We start from the raw sequence: 25,757 nt of genomic DNA on the forward strand, positions 1-25,757 counted from the left end.
TTTATCAGTTGACATTGTTTGCTTACTAAATTATTTAGTTGCAACTAGTAGAGTAGATTATTTTACTCACAAGAACATATATATATATATATATATATTAATGGAGCCCACTATTCTTCGTAACATTTTATCATAAATTTTTTAAAATAGTAAATAATGGCTAAAACACAAAGTGTTTCAAAAATGTTACTTTTATTAATAATTTTTTTAACAATAAATATACTTAATTTTTTTAACAACATAACGAAAAATGCTTATAAAAATATTACATTTTAAAACATTAGGTATATTTATCAAAAAAATATTGAATATAAAATTACAATATTTTAAAAACATAAGAAATTTTGAACTAAAGAATCGTACAGTTCTTTGAAGGTAATTATGAACAATGTATACCAATAGTTATTGCTTTGATGATCTAATCGAATATTGCTGAGTATCGTTGGTGCCCAACACCAACACCATCTCACATGGCATATTATTATTATTAGTGCTATTTAAAAACATATTGTAACTTAAATATAAAATTTGACATTAAATTACAGCCATGAAGAGGCGTTACTGGACACCATATGGGCGTCCTATATCAATGTTCTTATTAAAAATGTCGGAGTCCTCTAACATAACGAATTCTCTAGAAAAGAACAAAAAAATCAGTCTCCAATCTCATATTTGTTTCTAGTTCGTTGCGATTTTTATCGAGTGGTTGAAAAAAAAAGCACTCAACTTGGAACTTGTAAAGCAACATATCATTTCGGTTTTTGGATCCAGCAGAGCATACCTTGTCATTTGGATACTTCTTAGTTCGTCGTAGGCAAAATTAATTTCACTGTTCTTTCTTTAGGTCAAGCACGTGTTTTATTTCTGCTAATATCGAGCTTTTCAACAACAATAAGTGACACCGGTCCTACTCTGTGAATGCAAAAAATTTACAATGCTTAAATATTCTATAACAAGGTCGAATACATACATTTTCCTGCCAAAATTGTCATGTAACTAAGAACTGGTACTCTTCTTCCGAATAATTACTACTCTTTTGTGCTTCTCACAAAATAACCAACTTAGATCTTCAAGTCGTCTGAGTCCACCTTTACCTGAAAGAGCATTGATAAAGTCGTCTTATGCCACCTCATGCGAAGAAGTCATAGGGTTAAACACTAATAAATCGCTGCAGATGGAAAATAAAGTTTTACCAGCTTCAGATGTCTATGCAAAGCTCCATGTAAAAGCTTTTTGAGTTTCTCACATTGATCTACCATGTGACCCAAACTGATGAGTTCCTCGAGTGAAAACCAGAGACGCTGGATTGCAGTGTACGGAAACCAAACTGCAAATGGTCTTTTACGGTTGATTATGTCTGCTGGTTTCTGTAAAATGGGATATAAAATGAAAAATACTTAGCTGACTAGAGCAAATGAGAACTTAAGGTAGAGTTGTAGTGAATACTGTAACTGTATAAAGATCACAAACATGAAAACAATAGTCAGGAAGTCATGCCTTGGCAAAGAATTTTAAAAGATTCATGACAGCGAACAAAGGGCTGACATTCATTAAAATACAATATAAGGTAAGAGGATCAGATTCATGAGATAATTATTTTTACTACCAAGGAATCTATCCACAATATTGCATTATCCATTACAGCTTATAGAGCCAATGGACAATAATTTTATATAATATGCAAGACACTCAACATACTAATATGTTCAGCAAAGACATAATCTAGAAAATCCAGATAAATACAGTTATCCTATCCCCTAGGAAAAACAGACCCAACTGAAAGCGTGGAAATTTTAGCATTATTGTAACGAAGAAATGGCTCAACCTGTCACTGCATTTACATTAATTACTTGACTTTCAGAAAAATATAGGAGAGGAAAAGAAAATACCATTGATGCGTAAGATTCTATATACTCAAGCAAAAGATTTGTAGCTTCTGTATAACGACCATAATCAACATATAGCCTAAATAACAATGCAGGATTTGATTCTTGGCCAGTCATCTTCCAGGACCTTTCACTTCGACCATCCTGTCATAATTCCAGCAAATGATGAGCATCATTTCAAACTCAGTTGTAAAGTTGAAAAATAAAAAAAGATACAATCAGCAGTATGAAAATTGGATGACTAAAGACTCAAGTTAATCTAGGATATAATACATCTCCCCTAAAAATTTGCCGACCCCCTTTTCCTGGATACTTTGTGTCCTGGGAAGAGTAACTTCATGATGAATAGCAACGATACGGAATTAAATAACTGCCTTAGAAGATGTTACAATCAGATTTCTCATAAAGATAAAAGGGGAGAAAAATATCAATAGAAGGAATGTTCAAAAGAACTAAGAAAATTTATAGGGGTGAGGAAAATGCAAGTTTTGGTGTGTAGATTGTATGACCAATCGTTGGCTGACTTGAAGGGAATATTCTCGGGTGTTACTTTGTATAGGGATTTGGGCTCTTTCTGTTTTATGCAGGAGCAAATGGAATACAAGTGGGTGTTAAAGGTGAGGTCAGATTAGGCAGCTTTTTGACATTGAGTGCTTGTAAGAGAGACCAGGCTCTCAAATTCCTGGGGTTTATTACCATAGTCCTCTGTTTCTTCTTTTCTCTCTGGTTACACTGTTGATCTTTTTGCAGCCATATTAGAAGCTTAGCGTTATTTTAAAATAAGATAGGCCTAGATCTAGTGATATGTTACACAAAGGTATAACCAATAAAATTAATTATTGAAATTGTGAATTGAATAAATAGAATGAAAAATGATAACCAGTAGTAAGTAAAATAAGATCATATAATTTTGGCCCCCAAGAAAACTTGGCATTCAATAAATTTGATACCCACATATCAATTCTCAGATGAGCATGTTGACATCAACTTAATGTTGTATGCATGTTAGTTTAACTTCTTATATGGGTACTTAATATGCACACAAATTTGTGTGCGCATGCATGCATGTAAAATATATGAGAAATGCTAAAGGGCACGCTAGGGTGCCCAACATCCTTGGACATGACATACCGTTATTGGTGGAAGTAAATATCAGGTCCCACATATTTCAATTAAATTAAAATATGTGAGACTTGATATTAAATCACACTGATGGCAATATGCAACCTCCTAGGGTGTTGGACACCCTAGGGTGCCTTGTAGCAATGCTCAAAATATGTGTCCCTTGGTTTTTTGACAACAAAAGTTCCAAATGCAAAGAATCACAATTTTTTTATTTTTTTTGTATATATGTGTGCCACTGGACTTCTTTATTTTTATGAAAACAGGGTAGTTGTCCATTACATTCTTCGAAAAAATAGTCCAATGATAAAAGAAAGAGCACATAAACATTGAAACTACATGGAGACTAGAAAAGCTTAATCAACTTCTGACAAGGGAATAGGTACATTAACATTGAAACTGCATGGGCGCTAGAAAAGCCTAATCAACTTCAGTACATTAATAAGGAAACCTTACGAGAGCTAGAAAAAACAGTGAACTTGTAACTAGAAAATTACCTTGAACATGTTCACAAGCCAGAGAGGCAATTCGATTTGAGGATCCGTACGAAGAAGAGTTTCAGCAGCAATTAAGGGTAATCTGGCATGAAATTCCTTGTACTTTTCCTAACAATCACCAACATATAAAAAGAACAAGAAAATGAGAAAGTGACTTGAAGAAGTTAAGAAAGCCTTAAATGGGGAAGGGGAGAGGGAGCTAAACTCACAGGATCCATATGTAAAAAACTTAACCTTCTTTTCCATGTATTAATAACAGAATACATTTTTAACTCATAAAAATGGAACAAATAACAGGTAATCTTTCAGTTTCATTACAGGATTAAAAACTGATCAATTTAGAGTAGGCAGAAATACTAACAAGATAACGCTCAAGAGAAGCCCATTGACTATTTCCCTTGAATTGTTGAGTTGAATTAATATCAGGTGAACCGCGTACAGCCACTTCATTCTTTGATGAAGTTAACAGAAGACGACGCTTTTGGCGATCATCCCTGAAAATGATTAATTATACAAATTCATTTTTATGCAACTGCATTAAATTTGGAAAATAGAATAGCAACCAGATATGGATGCAAAGTTCTTGAAAAACATGTAATGCTAGTTGAACAAGAAGGATGGATCTTACCCTGTCCACGATGAATCAACTTTATCTGGGCAGCATTTCATTGACATCACAGTAAAAACCCTTTCGAGTTCCCTGAGTGGAAACAGATTCCAAGTCATACTTTTTAAGAGAGCAAAGCCTCATCACATTCATTGATGATATTTTATAGTGAGCAAGAGTTATACCTCTTCAAGTCTGAACCTTTAAAGAATCTTAGAACAACTGTGAATGCCATATCATATAAATCTGCCTCGACTAAAATACCAATCAAATTGGGCAAATTCTCACGAATTTCTGTAAAATATTTTGGAAAAATAAATAAGAAACACACACACACAAAGAAAAGGGTATAAACAACAGTTAAATTGTTTCGAGGATGTATTATCACAAAGCCAAATTATAATATTCTTACCATTGTATTTTAATTTCACTTGTGCTAATGAAAGTAAATATTCTGCCGATGTTAGCACAAACTCATTATCAATTCTTTCGATATCAATACATCGCCATTTTTTGGGTTGAATATCTATATCTTCTGCGAAAAATTCAAACATAGTATTCAGTCGAACAAACAGAAGATGCAATGCAAAATTCCAACAACACAAATCTCATGGCATTGTCAGTGAAGGATGCAAAATAATTCTGTGCCACAAAAAATAATTGAAGATGTCAACATAATAATAGTAAAATTGCTTGCTGCACTATTACGTTCTTCCTCTACTGTTCTTTTAGCCTTTTTACTTGGATAATGCGCTTCATGGACAGGCCTCTCAAACATAGGATCAATCCAAGCATATGCTGGATGAACAAGATGAAGCGCATTGATTGCAGCAGAGAGCCCATTTAATCTTTCTTGCAAATCCAATGAACTCTGTTGGTAGCCTCTTTGATCTGCTTCAGTCTTTAAACGGGTAGAATATTGATATATGTAACTTGCCGCTTTTCGCCAGTTGTGTCGATGCATTTCAAAAGAATAAAGCAGCTTGTACAAGTTTGGCCTTGCTAAAATATCTGAGCGCTCTGCCTGCAAACAAATTACCTTACCATTAAATTGCATTAACTACAAGGAGACTATGGTGAACAAATTACTTTACAAAGATATACCTTCCAGGCAAGCTCCTGCTCTACCTTGTCAATTAAACCAATGAATGGAAGCTGGCCACTGCAAAGAATCTAACAATGAAAATGAATATAAGATTCAAAGCAATCAACATGTAAGGAAACATTAGACTCAGCAGAAAGGTAACAATCTGATAAAATTTTCTTTAGACTAGAATTTTCTACCTATAATTCAGAACACAAGAATAAATTTTCCTCAAAGAATTCCTTTATTGATGAGAGTGGCAAAGAATACACCTAGCTTTCGAGAGGCTAGTCTCTTCAATTTACAACCTTTCTAGAGGGCTGCTCTCTCCTTAGTAAAACTCTTCTATTTCCCAGCTACCCTTACAATTGAATCCCCCACATCTATTTGTAGGTATTGGACAGCATAACATGATGTCAGCTAGGATCCTATAGAATTATTACAACTCAGCCCCTCCTAAATAAATGCCAGCTAGATAAAAGAAGGAAACAAAATACAATAAAGCAACAAACAAAACAGCCCTGCCTTTAGTCATTTCGTGGCCTCCCATTATAAACAAACTTAACTGGAGGTTTATCACAAAATCCTTATAATTTGGAATATATTTTGCAACATTTTAACATCATTTAAATAGATGGCAATGCAGGAATACTATCTCCAAAATAGAGAAATAAAATGCCTAAACAAAGTTTGCTGCTAATTAAATACAACATATAAATGTCAACTCTCACATTTTGGTTTGTCATTTGAAAAATATTTACTCTTTATTTGGCTATTCCAAATATTTTGATAAATACTTTTACTGACATATAATTCTCTTTCTGATTTTCTAAAATATTATCTCCTGAAATCATTGATATATTCTACCGCACAATCTACCAAAGATGAAATTAAAAGAGAACACTGAAAATGAAGAAAGTAAATAGAGGGTGTGGTAAAGGGAGGGTAGCTTGGTAGAAACCTTAACGGCACTGCACTCATAAAGTACAATTATGAAACGCCTCAAACAAATGTGCTTGCTCTCCTCATCTGGATTTGATATTATTGCACAATATGCATCGTAAAAGTGATGAAGATCTAATGTAAATTTGAAGACATTTGCCCAAAGTCGTCCTTTAATGATAGTTGCTGATTCATCAAATGGATCTCTACCATAGTGCTCACTATTCATAGTTAAAGCTTCCTCGACTTGCTCAAGTGCAGCAAGAGCAAACTGACATGCACCTTCACTAATATTATATTGCTCAAATATTTGCATTGCCCACTGATAATAATGTAGCTTCCATGCAGCACCTGATGCATTAACACCTGCAATGGCAACAAAACAAGCAAAAAGTTTGGTACCAATGACAGCCATATTGAAAGATCTAGTTAATATGTAACTGAAATTCTAATAAGACTAACTTACTGAAGCCAAGATGTGGAATTCCTACTTCTGGAGGCAAACTCTGCAAAGTTTGGGCAGCATCTTTCACGGATGAAGCTCTAAATACAAAATTGTTAATATTTCAAAATAAATGCGGAACTTTAAGCAAGTCGACAAGGGAGCAATGACCTCAAAAAAATATTCATTTTGGTCAAAACATACATGACCTACCTAGCTTCACTCAATAATCAAGAAACACCAGTTTCTGAGATACTTCTACTAAAAGAGCTAAAGAATTTAAATTATTAAAAGGCAATATGACATATAAGCAAACATGCCATATCTGTCTTAGGCATGATTAAACTACAGCTACGGATTCTACTAAAGAAAATAAATTTACTATACTGGCCTTGGGTCATTCCAAACATATAGTAGCCCTAGCATCAAAACTCAAAAACATTAGTATTCTTTCATTGTTATAGAATTTATACATATATATACAAGGGGTCCTTATAATTCCAATTCAGGGAGAAAATTTTCTGCTCCACTAGAAAACTTGATATGAGGGAGAGCAAGAATTAGAAATTCCGATGTTGAATTTTTCAGAAAATAGACCAGTAACCCAGGAGGAATGAAGGATCAAGCATGATATGGAAAGACCCAACTTGGAAATGAAGCTGATAAGGCCAAATGGACGATTAAGATACTTCCTTATTCTATCAAGTACTCATGACAGGAAAAAAGTTGTCTAATTGTCTGCTTTTCTTTTTTTGGTTGGTAGATCGCTGGTTCCTTCATCATAGTTTAGTTTACTTTTAGAAAAATACTTTTTATTTTTTCTATTTATAAAATTAAATAATAAATATTAAAATAAGTAAAGAAAAGGCCACATGAAAAGCTTACAGAATATAGAATACCTGAAGAAACATCTGACAGCCTCACTGACTTTCCTCTCTTTCAGCTTTCCATGCAATCCACGTTGTGCTTGAGCAAGAAGGCAGCATCCAAGAACATGGTGAAGTATGCACCATCCAACATCGGTATCTTGAATAGTTTCCAATGTCTTCTCCTTCTGTGAATGTGCCTCGACCATACCGAGTAGGAGCTTTACATAAATTATAAATAAACAAACAAATTAATAGTCAATTTAATAAAAGAAAAAGAAAAATCTTAATGGAAATCAAGTTCCAGCTGTAGGAAGCAAACCTCAACAGCATCATACTGTCCATTCTTTAGCAGGATCAATGCAAGCTCAGTTGAATGGCTCAAGAAAGTAGATGATTCCCCGGTCTTGCCCCAAATAATCCAGCTACTGAAATTCCGAACAGACCTAATAATGTCATGCAAATTTGGAAGATATTTTGAATAAAGATGACTATCTCTGGTGGAACTTCTGGTATTTAACAAGAGCACAAAAGCCAAAGGGAAATCGCATTTGCCAAGCTTTTCATTCCATGATCTTTTGCTTGCATTGTTATCTGGACCATGAAAATTGATAGGAAATCAACATGACTTGCATAACATCAAATTCTGCAACCCCAAATCCTTGCATCTTCCAATTAATACGCTTGGTGTGTGTGTGTGTGCATGAAAAATTTTAAAGCTAACCAATTTGTAACAGAGAAAGTTGAGAGCTGAAATCTTCAATTGATGCTGATTCAGATGACGTGGTGGTGACAAAGTGAATGATAAGCCACTCAGAAATGATTTCTTGAATCATGGGAATCATCTCCAATTGTATCTTAGACACATTGTCAGGCAACATATGGATCTGCATGCCAAATTTAATCTCAAGTTCCAGAACATTTTTTGTGAAAGAAATAGGGAAATTCATTGAAATAGCTTAAATAACATTAAAAAGGGGATCTTCAAACTTGCTTAGTGGGTCCAAGCTCAAAATGGGAGATCTCCACCTAACCCTAAAAGATTTGGAGCAGGGAACTATAGCAATTGATATGCAAGTGCAAACAAACACAAAAATAATAACAACAACAATAAATAAATCACACATTACAATCCCCCATCCAGTATAAATGAAACCCCATAACACAATTTGAGTATTGTCTAGCAAGAGCATCATGGTTTATCAACAGGTAAAATGGGACTTTACTTTTTAATTGCATATCTGCTGAAGACAAAGCACGGTTAAGGAAGATATTGCTACATGAATCACGGCATCCACAGTTTGCTTCTTAATTTCAGTAAGTGGCTATTTTTGTTTCATAAATGCATACAAAGCCATTTTCTTCTGCCAAAATAAATATTTACTCTAAACTAGATCAAAACAAAGAAAACAACAATAATAACAAAGAAAAAACAAACGAAAGATAATTAAAACACTAACCTGCCCACTGTTGTTTACAAGATAGCTTAGGAAAATAAGAATGTCCAATGCAGACTCAAACATTGTCTTTGAAATTTGAGAAGTAGCCTGGACCAAGATGGAAGCATTAATGCTTAAGGAAGGGATGGCATCCAAATTCTGTATCATTTTCCGAGGTACAAGAAACTTTAGATAATTTTCAATAATATTCAAAACCCTGCTCCACGTAGTAGCATTCTCACACAAGGCATGAAGAGATAAGAGCATGTCAATAGAAAATTTCCTCAAGCTTTTGTGATCCTTCAGTTTTTTCTCCCAAGCAATATCATTACCAAACTCAGATACACTCACAGCCACTAACGTTGAATTATATCCAATTTCTAATATCTTCAATACATGAGGAACAATTTCTTCACTTGGGAAAATGGATCTGCTAACAAGTGATTCATAAAATATAGCAGACGCTGATTTTCCTAGTTGTTGACTGATACTAATGACACATCTGAGCAGATCAACTAGAATCCCATATTCATGCTTATTGTCAAAAAATTCTATACCAAAACTAACAGCACTATCACCAATTTCATCAGTAGAAAAACCTAAAATGAGAACATAAAAACATTAGTTCAGAAATTTGCTAAAGAAAATAAAGAAAAAAAATGTCAAAGCAAACAAAACAAGAATCACTCCAACTTCAAATACAATAAGGATCACTGACATACCATCAAGTAACCGTTCAATGTCCTCTGAACAGCGGAATAGAGATACTGAACTTTTTCTGATTAAGCCAACAGAGCCAGCTATTGACTCAACAAGCAAACCGCAAGGTGCATTGCTCTTGCACCAATTAAGGATGTAGCGAGAACAGAAGTTTTTCCAAGAGCAATGAATTGACACTAAATTTTCACTGACATCCTGCCACACAATTCATTTGTTATCATCAGTGCACTAAAATTTAGTAACCTATTTTCAAAAAACAGCCAGAAAATGGGAAAAAAGATAAAGTATACATATACATCAGGATTTGTCAGAGAGACAGAGAAGGGAAGTAAGAATTAATAGAATTGAAAAATAAACCTCATCTTCAATCAGAGAAAGGATTTCCTTCTTTAATCCATCAGCAGTTAACGACTGGAAATCAGAGTCAGTCCAGTGTCTATTATAGTCCAGGAAAGTTGCACGCAATGCAATATTGTGATATACTCCAGGATGAAGCAGCCTTCGTAAGAAAATGGAAGATACAACTGACAAAATTTGAGCCTGGCAAAATTTTGATTAGATATAATGTGTAAGCAATATTTTCAACAGTTAAGAACTTCTGACATGCCATGCCACTTTTGTGGGTGAAAGAAAAAATTCTTGTGTTAATATAGAGACCATACAAACAAGTCTGAGAACAGAAGTTTACAATCAGAAAAACTCTTAAACATCTACAAACCAGAATATTACAACAAAAAACTCCAACCACAAACAAATCAGCAAACAATAAACCCTTAAATTCCTTTGCATTGACAAGACAACCCATGTAACTACCCAATTTCTAATTGTATCCCACAGTTGGGAAAAAATCTCCCCATTACAAAAAAACATATGGTTTTTAGAAAAATCTGCTAGTTGGACAATTTGAGAAAAACTCATAATATTTTCTTCGAAGACAGGGTACATAACTGGTCACTTGAAATTCCCAATTCACTATTATATATTAATTAAAAAAATACAAACAGGGGACAAGAAGTCCTCACACAGAAAATGAGAACGGCCCAAGCAAACTAGGTATTTAACACAATAAACATCTCTCCATTTCGTCAAAAAAGCAGAGAAGAGGAGTCTCTTTGAAACCCTTGGAAACAAAACCTAAGAAATTAACTCTTCCAAAAGAGACCCTTGATCCTAAACACTTGCTCAAATTATTTTGTTCCTTTCAACTGAAAAAGAAGTACCTTCGCAGATGAAAAAACTGAATGAGTCATCAATAAAAGGTCATCTGACAAATACTCAGGACTCTGAAATAGCTGATCAGCAACAAATTCTTCCTGCAAAGTGTAATAGCTTGTCTCTTCCCTACAAAAGTTAGCAAAAGAGGAGATAGCTTGAGCTAAGATAAAAATATAGTTGGAAACTTGGACATTTAAAGACTACCAAGGCTTATTTATGCACTTACACATCAACATTTACGTTGTTATGAGACAGACTTTGAGCTACCAACCCATTTTCTTTCAGTAGCCATATCTTATCTGAAGTAAGCTTGACATCAATGCACGCCCCCTTGACAAAGCCAAAAGAGTACCCCCTTAGTAAAGGAACAAAGCATCAAACTACAATGAAATCAACAGCAAAACAGTGGATGGATAAAACAAATTACTTACATCTTCCAAGGGAATAGTTGAAATTGAAGGATCCAGTAGCAAAACAATTTTGTCCCCCAAACTACAGTGCAGACTGTACAAGTAAACCATCTCGAAGCTAACATCCTTTAAAGGTAGGCAAAGTAATCAATAAGAATCACATGTGAAATAATTAGCACAATCTCAGGTTGATGCGACTAACTATACTTAAGGATATAAGTTCATGTTCAGCATACTAAAACAAAAACTGCCACTGTTCTGTTGTCTTCCACTTGACCAAGCATGATGCTCTATTTGATATTCTCTACTCTTTTTATAACTAGTAAACCTTTGAGAGTATAGATTATCTAAAGATAAACATAGAAGAAAATCCTGAAATTCTCATACCAGATGCCCATAATCCACATCCTTCTACATTCTTAAAAATTCTCTTAGTCCCCCGAGATAAACAATCCAAACCAGTGCCAAAACAGTTAATTCCAAATTGAATTTAAAATTCTTTACTACCAAGTAAAACCCTTAAATACCACTGAACAACTTTTTGGCAATGCCCAAACTAGATTTAATTTCTTAAGCAGATTAAACAATAGTTTTAAAACAAGTTGATTTATAAACTTAGCCTAATTGGTAACTAATGTTGAGGTCGAAAGTTCAAAAACTCTCACCCTACTTCACACTCACTTAAAAAGGCAACTTAACAACACAAAAATAGACTAACCAATCTATACACAGTTACCCCTTCTTTACAGATAACTACTTACATGGTATCTTTTTTCTTGGCATCATCTCAAGAGTTTCCATTTTATTATGCACTAACAAACCAATAAACCAAAACTGAACCTTTATGCTTACATGCCTTACCTTCCAAAAGAAGTTGCAAGCATGTATCAACATCTCACACATCACAGTGACACACTTCAAGTTTAAAATAAGTGTATTGAATGAAGACATCAAGTAGATCGAATACAAGCCTTTTACAGATTTCAAGAAGATATGAAAATTGAAGCTTAGGTAAAAAAAGAAATCAAACGAGCTTTAAAGTTTGAACAGAACAAGTGCCATTGCAAGGTTTGAACATCCATCACTAGAGGTTTAAAGTTGAAAACTGGTAGAGTTTCCTGCACAGAAAATTAGAAACAGAACCAAGAAAGAATGCAAATGGCCAGAAAAATGAATAACTGTCTGTATTGAGTAGCTAGGATGTTCGAGAGCCTAGTTCTCTCCCTTTGATTACACACTCAATCAGTCCATAACTAACTAAGTACCCTGTACCCTCCCATATACACATATACCTTCCCTAGCCAAGTACCCTGTACCCTCCCATACACTAGCATCTCTCATATAACAAACTATGCCAGCTCAGTACCCTCACTGTTACTACCCTTGCCTCTACGCGCGTACACAAAGGTTAACAGTGGCCTATCAATACCGCCCCCTCGAAGTCGCACCTTGTCCTCAAGGTGAAAGCTGGGAAACTGGTCTTGGATTACTCGAAAATCCTCCCTAGTGGCCTCAAATGCAGGAATGTTTGCCCACTTAATGAGCGCCTGGGGTGGTGCTTTGTGGGTGCCTGGCCGAAAATCCAGCACCTCCTCGGGTTCCAGAATCCATTCTAAATCAGCGGTCAGACCTGGTGGAAGCTTGGTGGCTTGTTGATTAGGTCCCAAAGCAGCTTTCAGCAGCGAAACATGGAAGACTGGGTGAATTGATGCATCTGGTGGAAGCTGTAAATGATAAGCGGCACTCCCGATCTTTTCTTTAACAGGAAAAGGGCCAAAAAATCTTGGGGCCAGCTTCTCATTAAGTCGTTTGGCAACAGTTCTTTGCCTATAGGGCTGCAATTTAATGTAAACGAGGTCTCCTACCTCAAATTGGACATCCCTTCTCTTTCTATCCGCCTGTGCCTTCATTTTTTGTTGAGCCCACAATAAATTCTGTTTCAACAACCCCAGAATTTCGTCTCTCAATTGCAGATTTTGATCCACCGCCGATACCCGCGTGCTGGCTGGTTCATATCGGACTAGAGGTGGCGGGTCGCGACCATAAACAGCCTTGAAAGGGGTCATTCCAGCAGCTGAATGATAGGCTGTGTTATACCAATATTCTGACCACGGCAACCACTTCGACCACTGGCTCGGTTTAGAGCTTACGAAACATCTGAGGTATGTTTCGAGACATCTATTCACCACTTCTGTTTGGCCATCTGTTTGTGGATGATATGCTGTGCTCCTCTTCAACAATGTCCCTTGTAGGCGGAAAAGTTCCTTCCAAAAAATGCTGATGAAGATTTTGTCCCTGTCAGACACAATTGAACGAGGAATTCCATGAAGTTTGATAATGTCTCTGACAAAAACAGCAGCCACCGTTACTACCGTGAAAGGGTGCCGAAGTGCTATGAAATGCCCATATTTGCTTAGGCGATCCACCACTACCAATATTGAATCAAAACCATTCGACATGGGTAGTCCCTCGATAAAATCCAGCGATATATCTTCCCATATTTGGTCTGGAACAGGCAGTGGTTGAAGTAACCCAGTAGGGGATTGGGCCACATATTTATTTTTTTGACAAATACTGCATTCAGCCACAAATTTTTGAACCGCTGACCGCATCCCAGCCCAGTAAAAATCAGCTGCCAGCCGCTGGAACGTTTTAAAAACACCAGAATGTCCCCCTATATTGCCGCTGTGATACTCTTGCAGTAAAAGAGGAATAAATGGTGATGACACGGGCAGTATTACCATGCGTCCTTTAAACTTCAAACAGTCCCCAACCAGCGAGTAACCACCACAATCCTTCCCTTGCTTCAAATCCTGCATTATCTTGCAAAGAGTTGGGTCTGAAACTACGTGTGCCTTTAAATCAGGTATGGATACAATGCTGGGTATCGAAATGGCAGCGAAAGTTATCTAACTGTGCTGCCTAGATAATGCATCAGCCGCACGATTTTCTGACCCCGGCCTGTACTGTATTTCGAAATCATAACCCAGCAATTTAGTTAACCACTTTTGATGTTCAGTTGCCACTAATCTTTGTTCCAGCAAATACCTTAGGCTTTTTTGATCTGTTCTCACAATAAACTTCCTTCCCAACAAGTACGGTCTCCATTTTTGTATTGCTAGCACTATTGCCATTAATTCTCGCTCATAAACAGATTTTGTACTAGCCCGAATTGAGAGTACCTGGCTGAAAAAAGCTATGGGTCGCTGGTTTTGCATCAAAACCGCACCCAATTCTGTCCCAGACGCATCTGTCTCTACAATGAAAGGGGCTGTAAAATCTGGAAGTGCTAACACAGGGGCTGTACACATAGCTGCTTTGAGGGTCTTGAATGCTTCCTCGGCTTCCATATTCCATCCAAAAGCGTCCTTTTTCAGCTGGTCAATTAACGGTTTTGCAATCTGCCCATACCCACGTATAAACTTTCTGTAATAGCCCGTCAGTCCCAAAAATCCTCTTAACGCCTTCAATGATGTAGGAACCTGCCAGCTTTGCATTGCCTCAATTTTCTTAGGGTCCGCTACCACGCCCTCAGCTGATATGATGTGCCCTAAATATTCCACACTTGGTTGAGCAAATAAACACTTTTTCTTGTTTGCATATAAACAATGCACCCTTAGTTGTTCCAGCACTATCTCAAGGTGACCCAAATGTTCCTCAAGTGACCTGCTATACACAAGTATATCATCAAAAAATACTTATACAAATTTTCGCAAAAAAGTACGAAACACCTCATTCATTAGGCCTTGAAATGTGGCTGGGGCGTTGCTAAGGCCGAAAGGCATAACTAGGAACTCATAGTGTCCCTCGTGAGTGCGAAAAGCAGTCTTCTCCACATCCTTTGCTGCCACTCTTATTTGATGATATCCCGACTTCAAGTCTAACTTGGAAAAGACTGTGGCTCCATGTAACTCATCTAAGAGCTCGTCTATCACAGGAATAGGGAACTTATCAGCCACCGTTTCCCTATTCAAAGCACGGTAATCGACGCAGAACCTCCAGCTGCCATCTTTTTTCTTCACAAGTAGCACGGGACTAGAAAACGGACTGGTGCTTGGTTGAATAATTCCTACTTGCATCATTTCCACAACCAGCCGCTCTATTTCATTTTTTTGCGCTTGAGCGTACCTATAAGGCCTCACCGAAATAGGCCCCACCCCTTCCTTCAACAAAATCGAATGTTCCCTTGCTCGTGGAGGTGGAAGTCCGGATGGCATAGAAAAAACCAGCTCAAAACGACTGAGTAATTGGGCCACTGGCAGTGGCGTTTGTGGCTGTTCGTCGATTACCTCCGCTGCCAAATTACCCAGCTGAACCCAAAACCCAATGCCATCGTGCTCTACTGTCTGAATCGTCGCTTTCAAAGAGAAGGGAGATTTACACAAACTCGGATCCCCTTGCAATGTTACCCAAACTCCAGCCATTTCAAAGCGCATCACCATCGTTTTCCAATTCACCTCCATATTACCCAAGGTTTCTAACCATTTTATGCCCAATATGACATCCGCCCCACCTAAATCCAGCGGTAAAAAATCAGCGACAACGCGCACAGCGCCCAAATCCAAAGCTACTTGAGAACATATTCCCTCCGTTCGAACTTTGCCACCGGTACCCAGTAAAATGCCATAACAGGTGGTGGGTGTAATCGAAATACCAGCTGCCGTTACCACGTCCATCGATAAGAAGTTGTGGGTAGCCCCACTGTCGATAAGGACCGTCACTGCCTGCTGCCCAATGTGTCCCGCCAATTTCATGGTATGGGCTGATGTTATTCCCACCAAAGAATTTAATGAAAGGGTGGCTAATGTTTCCTCAGAAACTAAGATTTCTTCAGAATCAGGTGTTGGGGGAGGAGAGTCGGATGGGGAACTGGCTTCCTCTTCATCCAAAATCAACATCACTTGAAGAAGCTTCTGGTCGCATTCGTGCCCGCAGTGATATTTTTTGTCGCATCTGAAACATATTCCCCGTGCCTTTTTTTCTTGGTATTCAGCTTCTGTCAACCGGCGGACTGGTGGGTTTCTTGCAGTTTTTACAGAAGCTTGAGTCGCGCCAAACGAAGATGATGAAGGTTGTTGAACGGTAGTGGGTGCTGGTTTCGGGAATGCGTAGTGCATGGGTGGCCGAGAGGGAACAATCGGACTTAGATTGGGCCTGGGTGTTGAAGCTCTCGGTGTTTGGCCCGTTGTGAACAGTTGGTGGCCCTCCTCCACTCTCTGGGCCGTGTCCATGATCTGGGCCAGCCCAACTGGTTGCAAAATATGCAGAGCTCCCTTAATTTCTTCCTTCAGACCTTTGACGAAACTGCCTTCGAGGATATGCTCCGGCACGTCGGGAACTCGTGAGGCCAAAGCTTCCCAACGGAGGCGATAATCACGAACTGTGGACGTCTGGGTAACTGACATGAACTCCTCCGACACCGTTCCGATGGGAACTGCACGGAACCGAAGCAATAATTGATGCTTCAAACTTGCCCATGAACGAATGGGTCTCCGCTGGTTTTCCCACTGAAACCAGGTTAGGGCATCACCTTCCAGCCCAACAATGGCAGCTTCTAGCATCTGAGGTTCCGCTAACCTCGTTAACAAAAAATATCTCTCCGCTCTGCAGATCCAGCCTTCTGGATTATCCCCCGAAAAAAGTGGAAGCTCCATTCGTGGAGGTCTGTAGTCGGTTCCGAAAATCTGGGTCGGAAGCAATGTGTCCGGAACGGCCGTGGACGGTGGAGCTCCCGGGTGTGCGATCGGTGAAACAGTCGACGGAGGTGAGCTCGGATGCTTGGTCGATGTAACGTCGCCCTCTACTGCTTGTCGACCACGATCGATGCTTGCTGCGGTCGAATGCGAAGTCATCTTCTCTGACTGAGGTAACCACTGTGCCAATTTCAGAAGTATGAAATCCATTTTCTTCTCGATCTCCGGTAATCGCTGAACCTCTGATTTCAGCAAGTCAATCTCCTTCGGAAGCTGCTGGAATTCAGATCGGACCTCCTCCAAACTCCGGGTAAATTCCGATTGAACGGCCTCCAAGCGATCCTCCACCAGCTCAAGTTGTGAATCCTTCTTCGGTCCCATGGTCTCGGTGGCTCTGATACCACTTTGGTAGAGTTTCCTGCACAGAAAATTAGAAACAGAACCCAGAAAGAATGCAAATGGCCAGAAAAATGAATAACTGTCTGTATTGAGTAGCTAGGATGTTCGAGAGCCTAGTTCTCTCCCTTTGATTACACACTCAATCAGTCCATAACTAACTAAGTACCCTGTACCCTCCCATATACACATATACCTTCCCTAGCCAAGTACCCTGTACCCTCCCATACACTAGCATCTCTCATATAACAAACTATGCCAGCTCAGTACCCTCACTGTTACTGCCCTTGCCTCTACGCGCGTACACAAAGGTTAACGGTGGCCTATCAAAAACAGATCCAAGTGCCAATAATAGGTTTCAACTCTCAACATCCAAGACCTTAAATCAACACAAAAGTTTCACAAACCCTGATTCTATCTATCAAACACCATACTTTTTTCTTTCAACAAAATTATTACTTTCTTTTTTCTCTCAACAAAATTCTAGAAAATAGGAAGAAATAAAATATGTAGGAAGGAAACCTCGAGTTTGATTTACATACCGAAGTATGTCTAGACAAGACAGCCAAATACACAACACTTGAATCTCGATCAGCTTCACCAATCCATAGCCTTACCAATGCAGCTCCTGGATGTACGAAATACGAAACATTAGAAAAAAATGTTTAAGAGCACTAAAAGGCATCCAACTATAGAAAGACCACATTACTACACAAACTATGAGAAAAACAGCCGCAAAGAAATACTTGACCCCTAAGAGACATGCATAAAGAAGGTACCGACCAGAAACATATGGTGAAACTAATTTATAGCAAAATAAAAGGCCAATCCCCAACTCATCAGAAGGCACATTAGATGCAGCATATGTCTCTGCTTATTTCATGTAAAGAAAATAAGAGGCTTTCCCATGCTAATTAGGGTTTAAGGTGATCTCAATAGCTGAGAGCTACACGCAAAGTAACAGACTATAGAATGACAAGTTGTCATCATATGCTCAAGGTAACAAGATGACCATGAAGAACCTTATTTCCAATTGAGACACTCAATGTGAAAGAAAACAAGACTGTTAAAAACCTTCTTCTCTTTAAGCCTTCATCTCTTCCCCTTAAGTGAAGGGTTATTAACAGTTTTAATATCTGTCTGAAATCTATTTTGATAGATAGTCAAAATTCCAACTGGAACTGCCTGTCTACTTGATAGATAAGCATGATTTTGGGTAAGTAACTGCTACTGCGTACGTAAAATAGGAATAGCTAGCAATAGGAGGGAGAATCTCTCTCTCTCTATTTTTTTTTTTCACTTGACAAGTTATTAGAGATGTCCATTCTTAACCATAAAAGTGAAAGAAATTTCATGAAAAAGTAGAGAAATTTGCCTGTTAATGTCGGATGATTCATATTATGGCTAAAGACCTTGGTATGACTTGAAAGATCCCAAATTCGAAGTGTCCCATCTGAATGAAGCACAAATAAAAGTCGTTTTCCACAAACTTTTGCTACCACCAAATCTTGTACTGCCTCAACAGTTCTACCTCTGCATAAAATGTTTAGTATATAGTTATCATATCAATAGCTATGTTTTCTGAAACACTAAGCATTAGAAATGATGGTATGTTTGAAATAATTACTTTCGCTAGCTAACCATGAAGAAGTTGCTTACTTTCTTTTATTTTTAAATATCTAAAGAAATTGTTATTAAGAATCAAAATTAATGACTTTCAAGAAGAGTTAATATGTACATATTTGCAATCAAAAATGCTCAACCACTCATATACCAAAGGACCTCCAATAAAACTAATAGTATGACATTATCTGAGTCTGCTGTGAATAAAGAATGTAAAACTACCATATACAGTATGCTACAAGACAGATGTCCTTGAGAATGCATTTTTGTTGAATATTCTAGCAACGAGATAGCTTATAAGTACCTTGACACAAGACCCCATAAACGACCAAATCCTGAATCATCCCGAAGCTCAAGCACAGAAGCTGAAAGGACAAGAGAAAACATTAGAAACAGATGTTATGCTGTCCAAGACAAAATCCTTCAGCCATTGAGTTGAAGGCACACTAGAAAGAGGAAGCAACATGAAGCCGCAGTACCTGGAGCACTAGGGTTAGGCATGCCTAGTTGAAAACAACCAGTAGATCCATCGGTTCTTCCAGCTATAAGACATCCAGAAGGCATTGCTGCTACACTTGTTATATGGCCATAACTCCGCATGTCAAACACTCTGATCACATCCTCCGCTGGCAAAATGAAGTAGGATTTGTATGCCGAGATGTTTCTTATTCTCAAAAGGTAAGCAATTCCCGACACAGTCAATGCATAAAGCAGGTAAGGGTGGTTTCTAGAATTTACATCAACCTGAATGCAAACACAATATCATTAAATCTTAACGAAACTCATATTGCACTTTCTTCATCTATCTCTTTATTTTCTCTTTCAATCTTACAAAACGAAATTTCCAAGATTATCAACACTAAGAACACAGTTAAAGGCACCTCGTTTTTGCAGACGTAAGCAAAAGCAGAGAGCGCATCCGGGAAAGCGATTCGCAATCCAATTCTGGGAAATTCTTTATCAGCAGACAACTCAAGTAGCTCCAGAGCAGTGGGGAGAGACTTGTGGATTCTCCTGTAATAATAAAAACATAATATATATACATGCTCAAAGTAAACAACAACTCCATACTCTTTTCAAACAAAGATTCAGAGACCAATTCCATAATCACAAGACGAAATTCAAAAAAAGCGAGGGAAGGAAAGAGAAACCATATGAGATAAGTAGGAGGGTCGCCGATGGCAGAGGAAGACGCGAAATCGTCAGCGAGAGGGGTACAAGTAGTTCCAACATCAAGATTAGCTTCAGAATCGGCAATGGCAATGGCAGCAGAGGAAGGAGGAAGCTCAAGGTCGATCCATTTAACGGAGTCGCTGCCGATAATGGGGACTTCCACGCCAGCTAGAGTGCACGTAGTTGCCATCGCCGTCCCAAAATGGAAGAAGAGAGAGAGAGAGAGTAGTAAAACCCTACTCTCTACTGTATCACTGTATTTGGGGTTTTAAGCTATGGCCTGATCAACCCGGCGGGGAAATTGCGCCAAATAACCCTAAAATTGAATCAGGACTCGACCAATAAAAATGAGCCATTTCTAAAATAGGAAAAGTCCAAACTACCCTCTTCGAAGGGATATTTACTACTGATAGTAGTAGTGACCGTCCGCCTCTTTGTGTTTTCTTTTCTCCTCTTTCTCTCTCTCTCTCCCCCTCCTCGCCTGACTTTACCTCCGACCGCCTCCGGCGTCAATAATTTTTCGACGACGAACTAACAGGTGTTTTCTTCTCTTATTTTTAAGGGTCTGTTTTGTGTTACTGTTAGTAGTGTAAGAAATATATTATGAAAGGGCTATCTAAAAGATTTGCCATGTAACTAGGAAGATTTGATTCGATTCTGCATTTTAAGGGACAAGAGTATATGTCCATGTATGTGCTTAAAACGGTTTATACAAGTCTTTGAATTGCATGGGTTGATATCAAATGATTCATTTTGGTAGTATATATAATATATACTTTCTTTTTGATATAACAGGTCGGGGTCTCCATCTCCGACGGGGATTCACCGTCCCCTGTCCCGTGTGCAACCCTATTACCTTCCCTTTCACTCGTGCTTAGTTGGCTCTCCCTCGCATTATTTATTTAGCAAAACAAAAAACCCAAAATCTCTGCTACTGACATTCTTGGATACCAAGATTATACTTGTCGAAGCTCTCTGATTAAAAATCAGGTTAGCAAGCATTATTTTTTCTTAAAAAAAATTAATTTTGGACTTTAATTTTTTTCTGTAAATTAATTAATGCTCACTGATGACATGTCCCGATGTTAAACGTTGAGAGCGAGCAACTAAGTTTTGTGTTTGTTTATTTACTTATTTCCCGAGTGTCAAGTTTGGTCACTTTTCTATAAAGGGTACTTTAAAAACCATTTCTGTCATATTTTTTTCTAAGAGATTTTAATGTTAAAAAAGTAGTTTTTGGGTCATTTTTGTTTGGTTCTAATTTGGCAGTTGAAATGCCAAGTTTGGATGATTAGAGAAGAAACCCAGAACGTGTAATGAACTGCTTGTCGCAGTTTTCGTCGCACATTGAAGCAATATTCAGAATCAGTCATTTCAGAGCTCGGACTTGTTGGTGCGGAGCTTATGCTTCTTCTTCATGGAGTAATAAAAGAGTCGACTATAGTTACCGCATTACTCCACATGTCAATCTCAACTCTTCACTGACCAGTTTTGGTGCTCGGTTTTACTCCTCAAGAAAAGTAGCCAAAAAGGACACTAGCAGCAGTGGAACTGAAACCACGCCAAGGTAGTGATAGAACTATATGTACTGGGCTTTACAGATTCTAGTGTGCTTTCGGACATTCTCTGTTAGTTAATCAACTCAAGAGTTAACTTAATGAATCCATCGATTTGAATTTGGAGAAGGGTAGATGTCAAAAATGATGAAGTTTGTTCCTTGTTTTTGTTAGGAGAAGGAAATTGAAGCCCGATCCAGCAATGGAGCAGGAGAAAGATGCCTTCTATGTTGTGCGCAAGGGGGATGTCATTGGTGTTTACAGAAATTTAAATGATTGCCAGGCGCAAGTTGGTTCTTCGGTAAAGTGTTTGATTGAATTTATAGTGAGGGTCTGAGAGATTTTTGTTTGGAAACTTGGAATGTTGGTTGTGGATTTTATGGTTTTTTTTTCTTTGATTAATTAGATATGTGACCCTCCCGTTAGCGTGTTCAAAGGATACCATTTGGCAATCGATACTGAAGAGTATCTCACTTCGCGGGGACTTAAGGATGCACTCTACACTATCAGAGCTGATGATATGGAAGAGGGCATTTTTGGCACACTTGTGCAATGTCCATTGCAGGTAAGATGAGTTGTAAACTCTTCTCAGATGTGTTGTCTGGGTTAAAAACTGTGATTTGTTTTAAGAGAAATTACCTTCTAAGACAACCTATGGAGTAAAGGATATCATGTTTCTTCAGTTTCTCTTTACTTAAAATTCTGCAATCATCTCTATGAATTTCACCAATGTGCTGAGGATTTTGAGCAATTTAAACCGGAAGTTTGATTTGCCAAGGTTTCTAATGCTTTTTTATTTTTGGCTGTGATCAATGCAGCAATTTGTTGTCTTGGCTTTTGTAGTTCTTTTTGCTATTAAATATTGAAATATGAGCTCAGAAACTATGTGGAATGTTTTCCTATCTTCCTTGATCCTTGGGATTGCTAGGTTGTCTTACATGTTTTTAAATGTATGCTTTCAGATTAAAATTTCTATGGTATTAAGTGTGGAAATAAATTTGGTTTATTTTTTTCCCTATAATTTCAGATTCCAACTCCTTCATTAGGGGAAACATCTACCAAGGATACATCCAAAAAGAGATCACAGCTAGTAGATGGATCAGAAGATATGGTAAGTTGGGATGCATGAGTACATGAAAATATTCGGACTGGAAATCTTTTTCTGAAGGAAGTAAAAGAAACATAGGATCTTTTTCTAAAGTTTGTTGGTATAATATTTTGTACTAGTTAAGAGAACAACCTGTTTTATTTTGTCAACATAATTTTATATTAAGATAAATGTATCAATGTTGAATCCATGCATTTGCCTTGTCATGTCTGTTTTGTAAATTCTGTATACCACTATGCAAATGTTAAATCCATTGAAGTCATGCAGAGTTTGCACTTATAGCTAGGATGAATTTGTGTGCACATAAGAGGACATGGCTCAATGCATTTCACATTTTATTCTATCAAACGTCTTGTTATGTTTTTCCCCCTTAAATCTTTATATTTTGCTGCTCCAAAGTAGTGAATTCTGATTGTTTTTCAGGAAGCAATTGGTTCTATGTCAACTGATCCTTCAAGAAAGCATCTCAAGTTAGATCATTCTGATGTGGGGAAATTGTCGACAGTGAACAGTGTAAGCTAGATTATGTTAATGCCTGATGAAATGATGATAGCAGGGGAAACGATATGTTGCAAGCTTGGTGTCCCATTGTATTTTATACAGGTCCATATATTACGATCTGAAGCTCGTGCAGGCAATGAAAAGAAACTAAGAGCCTTTGATTTCGTTCAAATAATCATTGAATTGACTAAGCCTCTTAACCAAAACCTGTTTTTCCTGGATTCTTTTCTCATATTTTATCACATAATAGATAGTGTATTGAGACACATCTTTAGTGTTTTTTTTTATATTGAGTTCTGGATGGCTTTTACAATTATAAAAACCTGACCTCTGTGATATTATTACACACGTAGCATTCATGTATTCTTAAGTTTGATGGTGCATCAAAAGGAAATCCTGGAAGAGCTGGTGCAGGGGCTGTGCTGCTATCTGATGATGGAAGCTTGGTAAACTTTACTTTTACTCTATATGGTTTCTATACCTTTTATTTTCTTCTCCTTCTAACCTTTGTTTCTTCTTAGATTTGTAAGTTGCGGGAAGGCCTAGGTATAGCTACCAATAATGTGGCTGAGTATCGAGCTGTTTTATTAGGATTGAGATATGCTATTAAAAAAGGTTTTAATAGGATCTCTGTCCAAGGAGACTCCAAGCTTGTTTGTATGCAGGTTTGTTACCTTCTTCATCGGTTTATCTTCCTTCGCCTAATATGATATTGGAATAGAAACAGTGTCAAGATCAATGAGCAGCCTTAGTATTCATAACTTTATTGTCGTAGTTTCTTCAGTGATTTTCTTCATGGTTTTCTTTTCACCTTTATTTTTCCATGATACTTGTGCATACATTATACCATTTTTCTGGTACAGAGTTGCACATGCACTCTAGTTCATTACATCAACTAATTAACCCTAGAAGAAATAAAATTCAACTTTCTTCCAATCATTGTTAATATCAATCCTTAGGTTGTTGCTTCTGCGAGAGGGATATTTATTCTTTAGTATATTAGCTCAGAAGAAACTTGAGATTAAGTTTTAATCATCAAATTGACTGGAGTTATTTTCTGCAACAGGTTCAAGGTTTATGGAGGGCAAGAAATGAGAACATGTCAAACTTGTGTGATGAGGTGAAGAAACTTAAGGATCAATTTGTTTCTTTCCAGATCAAACATGTTTTGAGGGTGAGTAAAGTTGATTCTGCTTAGGTTTTCTGATCCCCTAAGCTGCCTTTCATTTTCTGATATTAATTTTTTATTTGTATAACAATTTATTTCACCAACATTCCTCCCACACTATCTTCCTAATCGTCTAATCTTAGTTAAAACTTCTTTGAACTAGAAGCAAAGTCCATTATTCTTTTAAAATTTATTTTCTCAAACCTCACACCACCAAGGCGAGTTGATGCAGCCAACATCTCTGGTATCTGATATTGTCGTGTATATCTTCTAAAGGGCTTAAACTCAGAGGCTGATGCTGAAGCAAACTTGGCAGTCGACCTTGCCGGTGAGACCACTTATTTCCCTTTAAACAGTAACTTTTATTCAATCAATTCATGAATGTAAAAAACTGAACATGGTGGGATGCTGCAGATGGTCAAGTCCAAGAAGAATGTGCCACATAGTTGAAGTAGCAACCTGTAATCATTCTTGTTGGTGTGGCATTCAGAAATTTAAGCCTCCCCTTATGTAATGGAATTGATCGATATTCATTTGCTCCAGTAGATGACCGATTTCTCAAGAAGGCCTAGTAGTATTTAGAGTTAGTCTCTACTTCGGAATCTACCCAAACAAGAAGACGTTCGTATCATTATTTCTGATGAACTTGAACTTTCTAACTCGGGCTCTTCAACAGTGCCTTGAATGGGGACAACTAACTTATGACACAAAGGAAACTCAAATGGAAATAGATGAGATCATGAATGATGTGAAGATAACAATTCTTTCTCATGACATAATTTGATCCCAGTTACTTTTTTTTCTTTTTTGTCTATAACGGTGTTCATTATATAGCAAATGAAAATAAAGTTCAAACAATTTGTTGGAAACAATTTTTATTATTAATATTGTTGTTATTATACATTTTGCATAGTTTTTTAATATAAAAAAAATCTAAATTATGTATAAATAAATTTATGTTTTGTACAAGGTTTATTCTCGCTCATAATTTTTAGTTTTCTTATTTTGTCAAAATGTTAAAAACAGGAATAGATAGATTGATTATTTGAACAATCTATTTTGATTGAGTACTTATTTTGACATTTATTTTTAAAAATTAACTTTGTAGACCATGTATGTATTCAAAATGTTAAAAAAAATAATTAAATATATATATAATATGTTTTGTGCAAGCATTTATACCATTTTAAATCTTCTATTTTAGCCGATTACTTGTTTGGATTCTTTATTTTTAAAAAATAACTTTTGGACCTCATATTTTGTCAAAACATTAAAAATAAGAATATACGGATAGATTATTTTAACCACA

General features: G+C 37.2%; 2 protein-coding genes across 4 annotated transcripts; one reads left to right on the forward strand and one right to left on the reverse strand.

The window, feature by feature from the left end:
- Positions 1–506: 506 nt before the first annotated feature.
- LOC133818930 (nuclear pore complex protein NUP160) lies at positions 507–20,414 on the reverse strand. The gene is made up of 27 exons (XM_062252043.1): positions 20,094–20,414; positions 19,824–19,956; positions 19,422–19,686; positions 19,247–19,307; positions 18,695–18,852; positions 17,862–17,947; positions 11,252–11,356; positions 11,047–11,150; positions 10,826–10,946; positions 9,963–10,145; positions 9,608–9,800; positions 8,907–9,484; positions 8,171–8,333; positions 7,769–8,040; positions 7,480–7,667; positions 6,605–6,681; positions 6,158–6,504; positions 5,217–5,285; positions 4,821–5,136; positions 4,525–4,647; positions 4,298–4,406; positions 4,134–4,205; positions 3,867–3,999; positions 3,506–3,613; positions 1,890–2,030; positions 1,194–1,367; positions 507–1,094 (listed from the first exon to the last, which is right to left on the reverse strand). Exons 1-27 carry the CDS (start codon positions 20,303–20,305, stop codon positions 1,062–1,064), a joined length of 4,524 nt encoding a protein of 1,507 aa, XP_062108027.1. The 5' UTR covers positions 20,306–20,414; the 3' UTR covers positions 507–1,061.
- Positions 20,415–20,517: 103 nt separating this feature from the next.
- Positions 20,518–25,347, forward strand: LOC133818931 (uncharacterized). 3 transcript variants are annotated; one of them, XR_009886164.1, is made up of 12 exons: positions 20,518–20,653; positions 20,911–21,105; positions 21,385–21,682; positions 21,846–21,972; positions 22,078–22,236; positions 22,699–22,782; positions 23,203–23,292; positions 23,634–23,726; positions 23,802–23,945; positions 24,347–24,454; positions 24,681–24,776; positions 24,863–24,878. XR_009886164.1 is itself a non-coding variant. In XM_062252044.1 (12 exons), the coding sequence occupies exons 3-12, from the start codon at positions 21,432–21,434 to the stop codon at positions 24,892–24,894; spliced, it is 1,140 nt and encodes a 379-aa protein (XP_062108028.1). In that variant the 5' UTR covers positions 20,519–20,653; positions 20,911–21,105; positions 21,385–21,431; the 3' UTR covers positions 24,895–25,347. The 3 variants fall into 3 exon arrangements, 2 of the variants coding, with proteins under 2 accessions (XP_062108028.1, XP_062108029.1); XM_062252044.1 differs by having other exon boundaries at positions 20,519–20,653; positions 24,725–24,776; positions 24,863–25,347; XM_062252045.1 differs by having other exon boundaries at positions 20,521–20,653; positions 21,450–21,682; positions 24,725–24,776; positions 24,863–25,347.
- Positions 25,348–25,757: the final 410 nt, after the last annotated feature.

Source organism: Humulus lupulus, chromosome 2 (assembly GCF_963169125.1).
Source record: "Humulus lupulus chromosome 2, drHumLupu1.1, whole genome shotgun sequence".
NCBI lineage: Eukaryota > Viridiplantae > Streptophyta > Magnoliopsida > Rosales > Cannabaceae > Humulus > Humulus lupulus.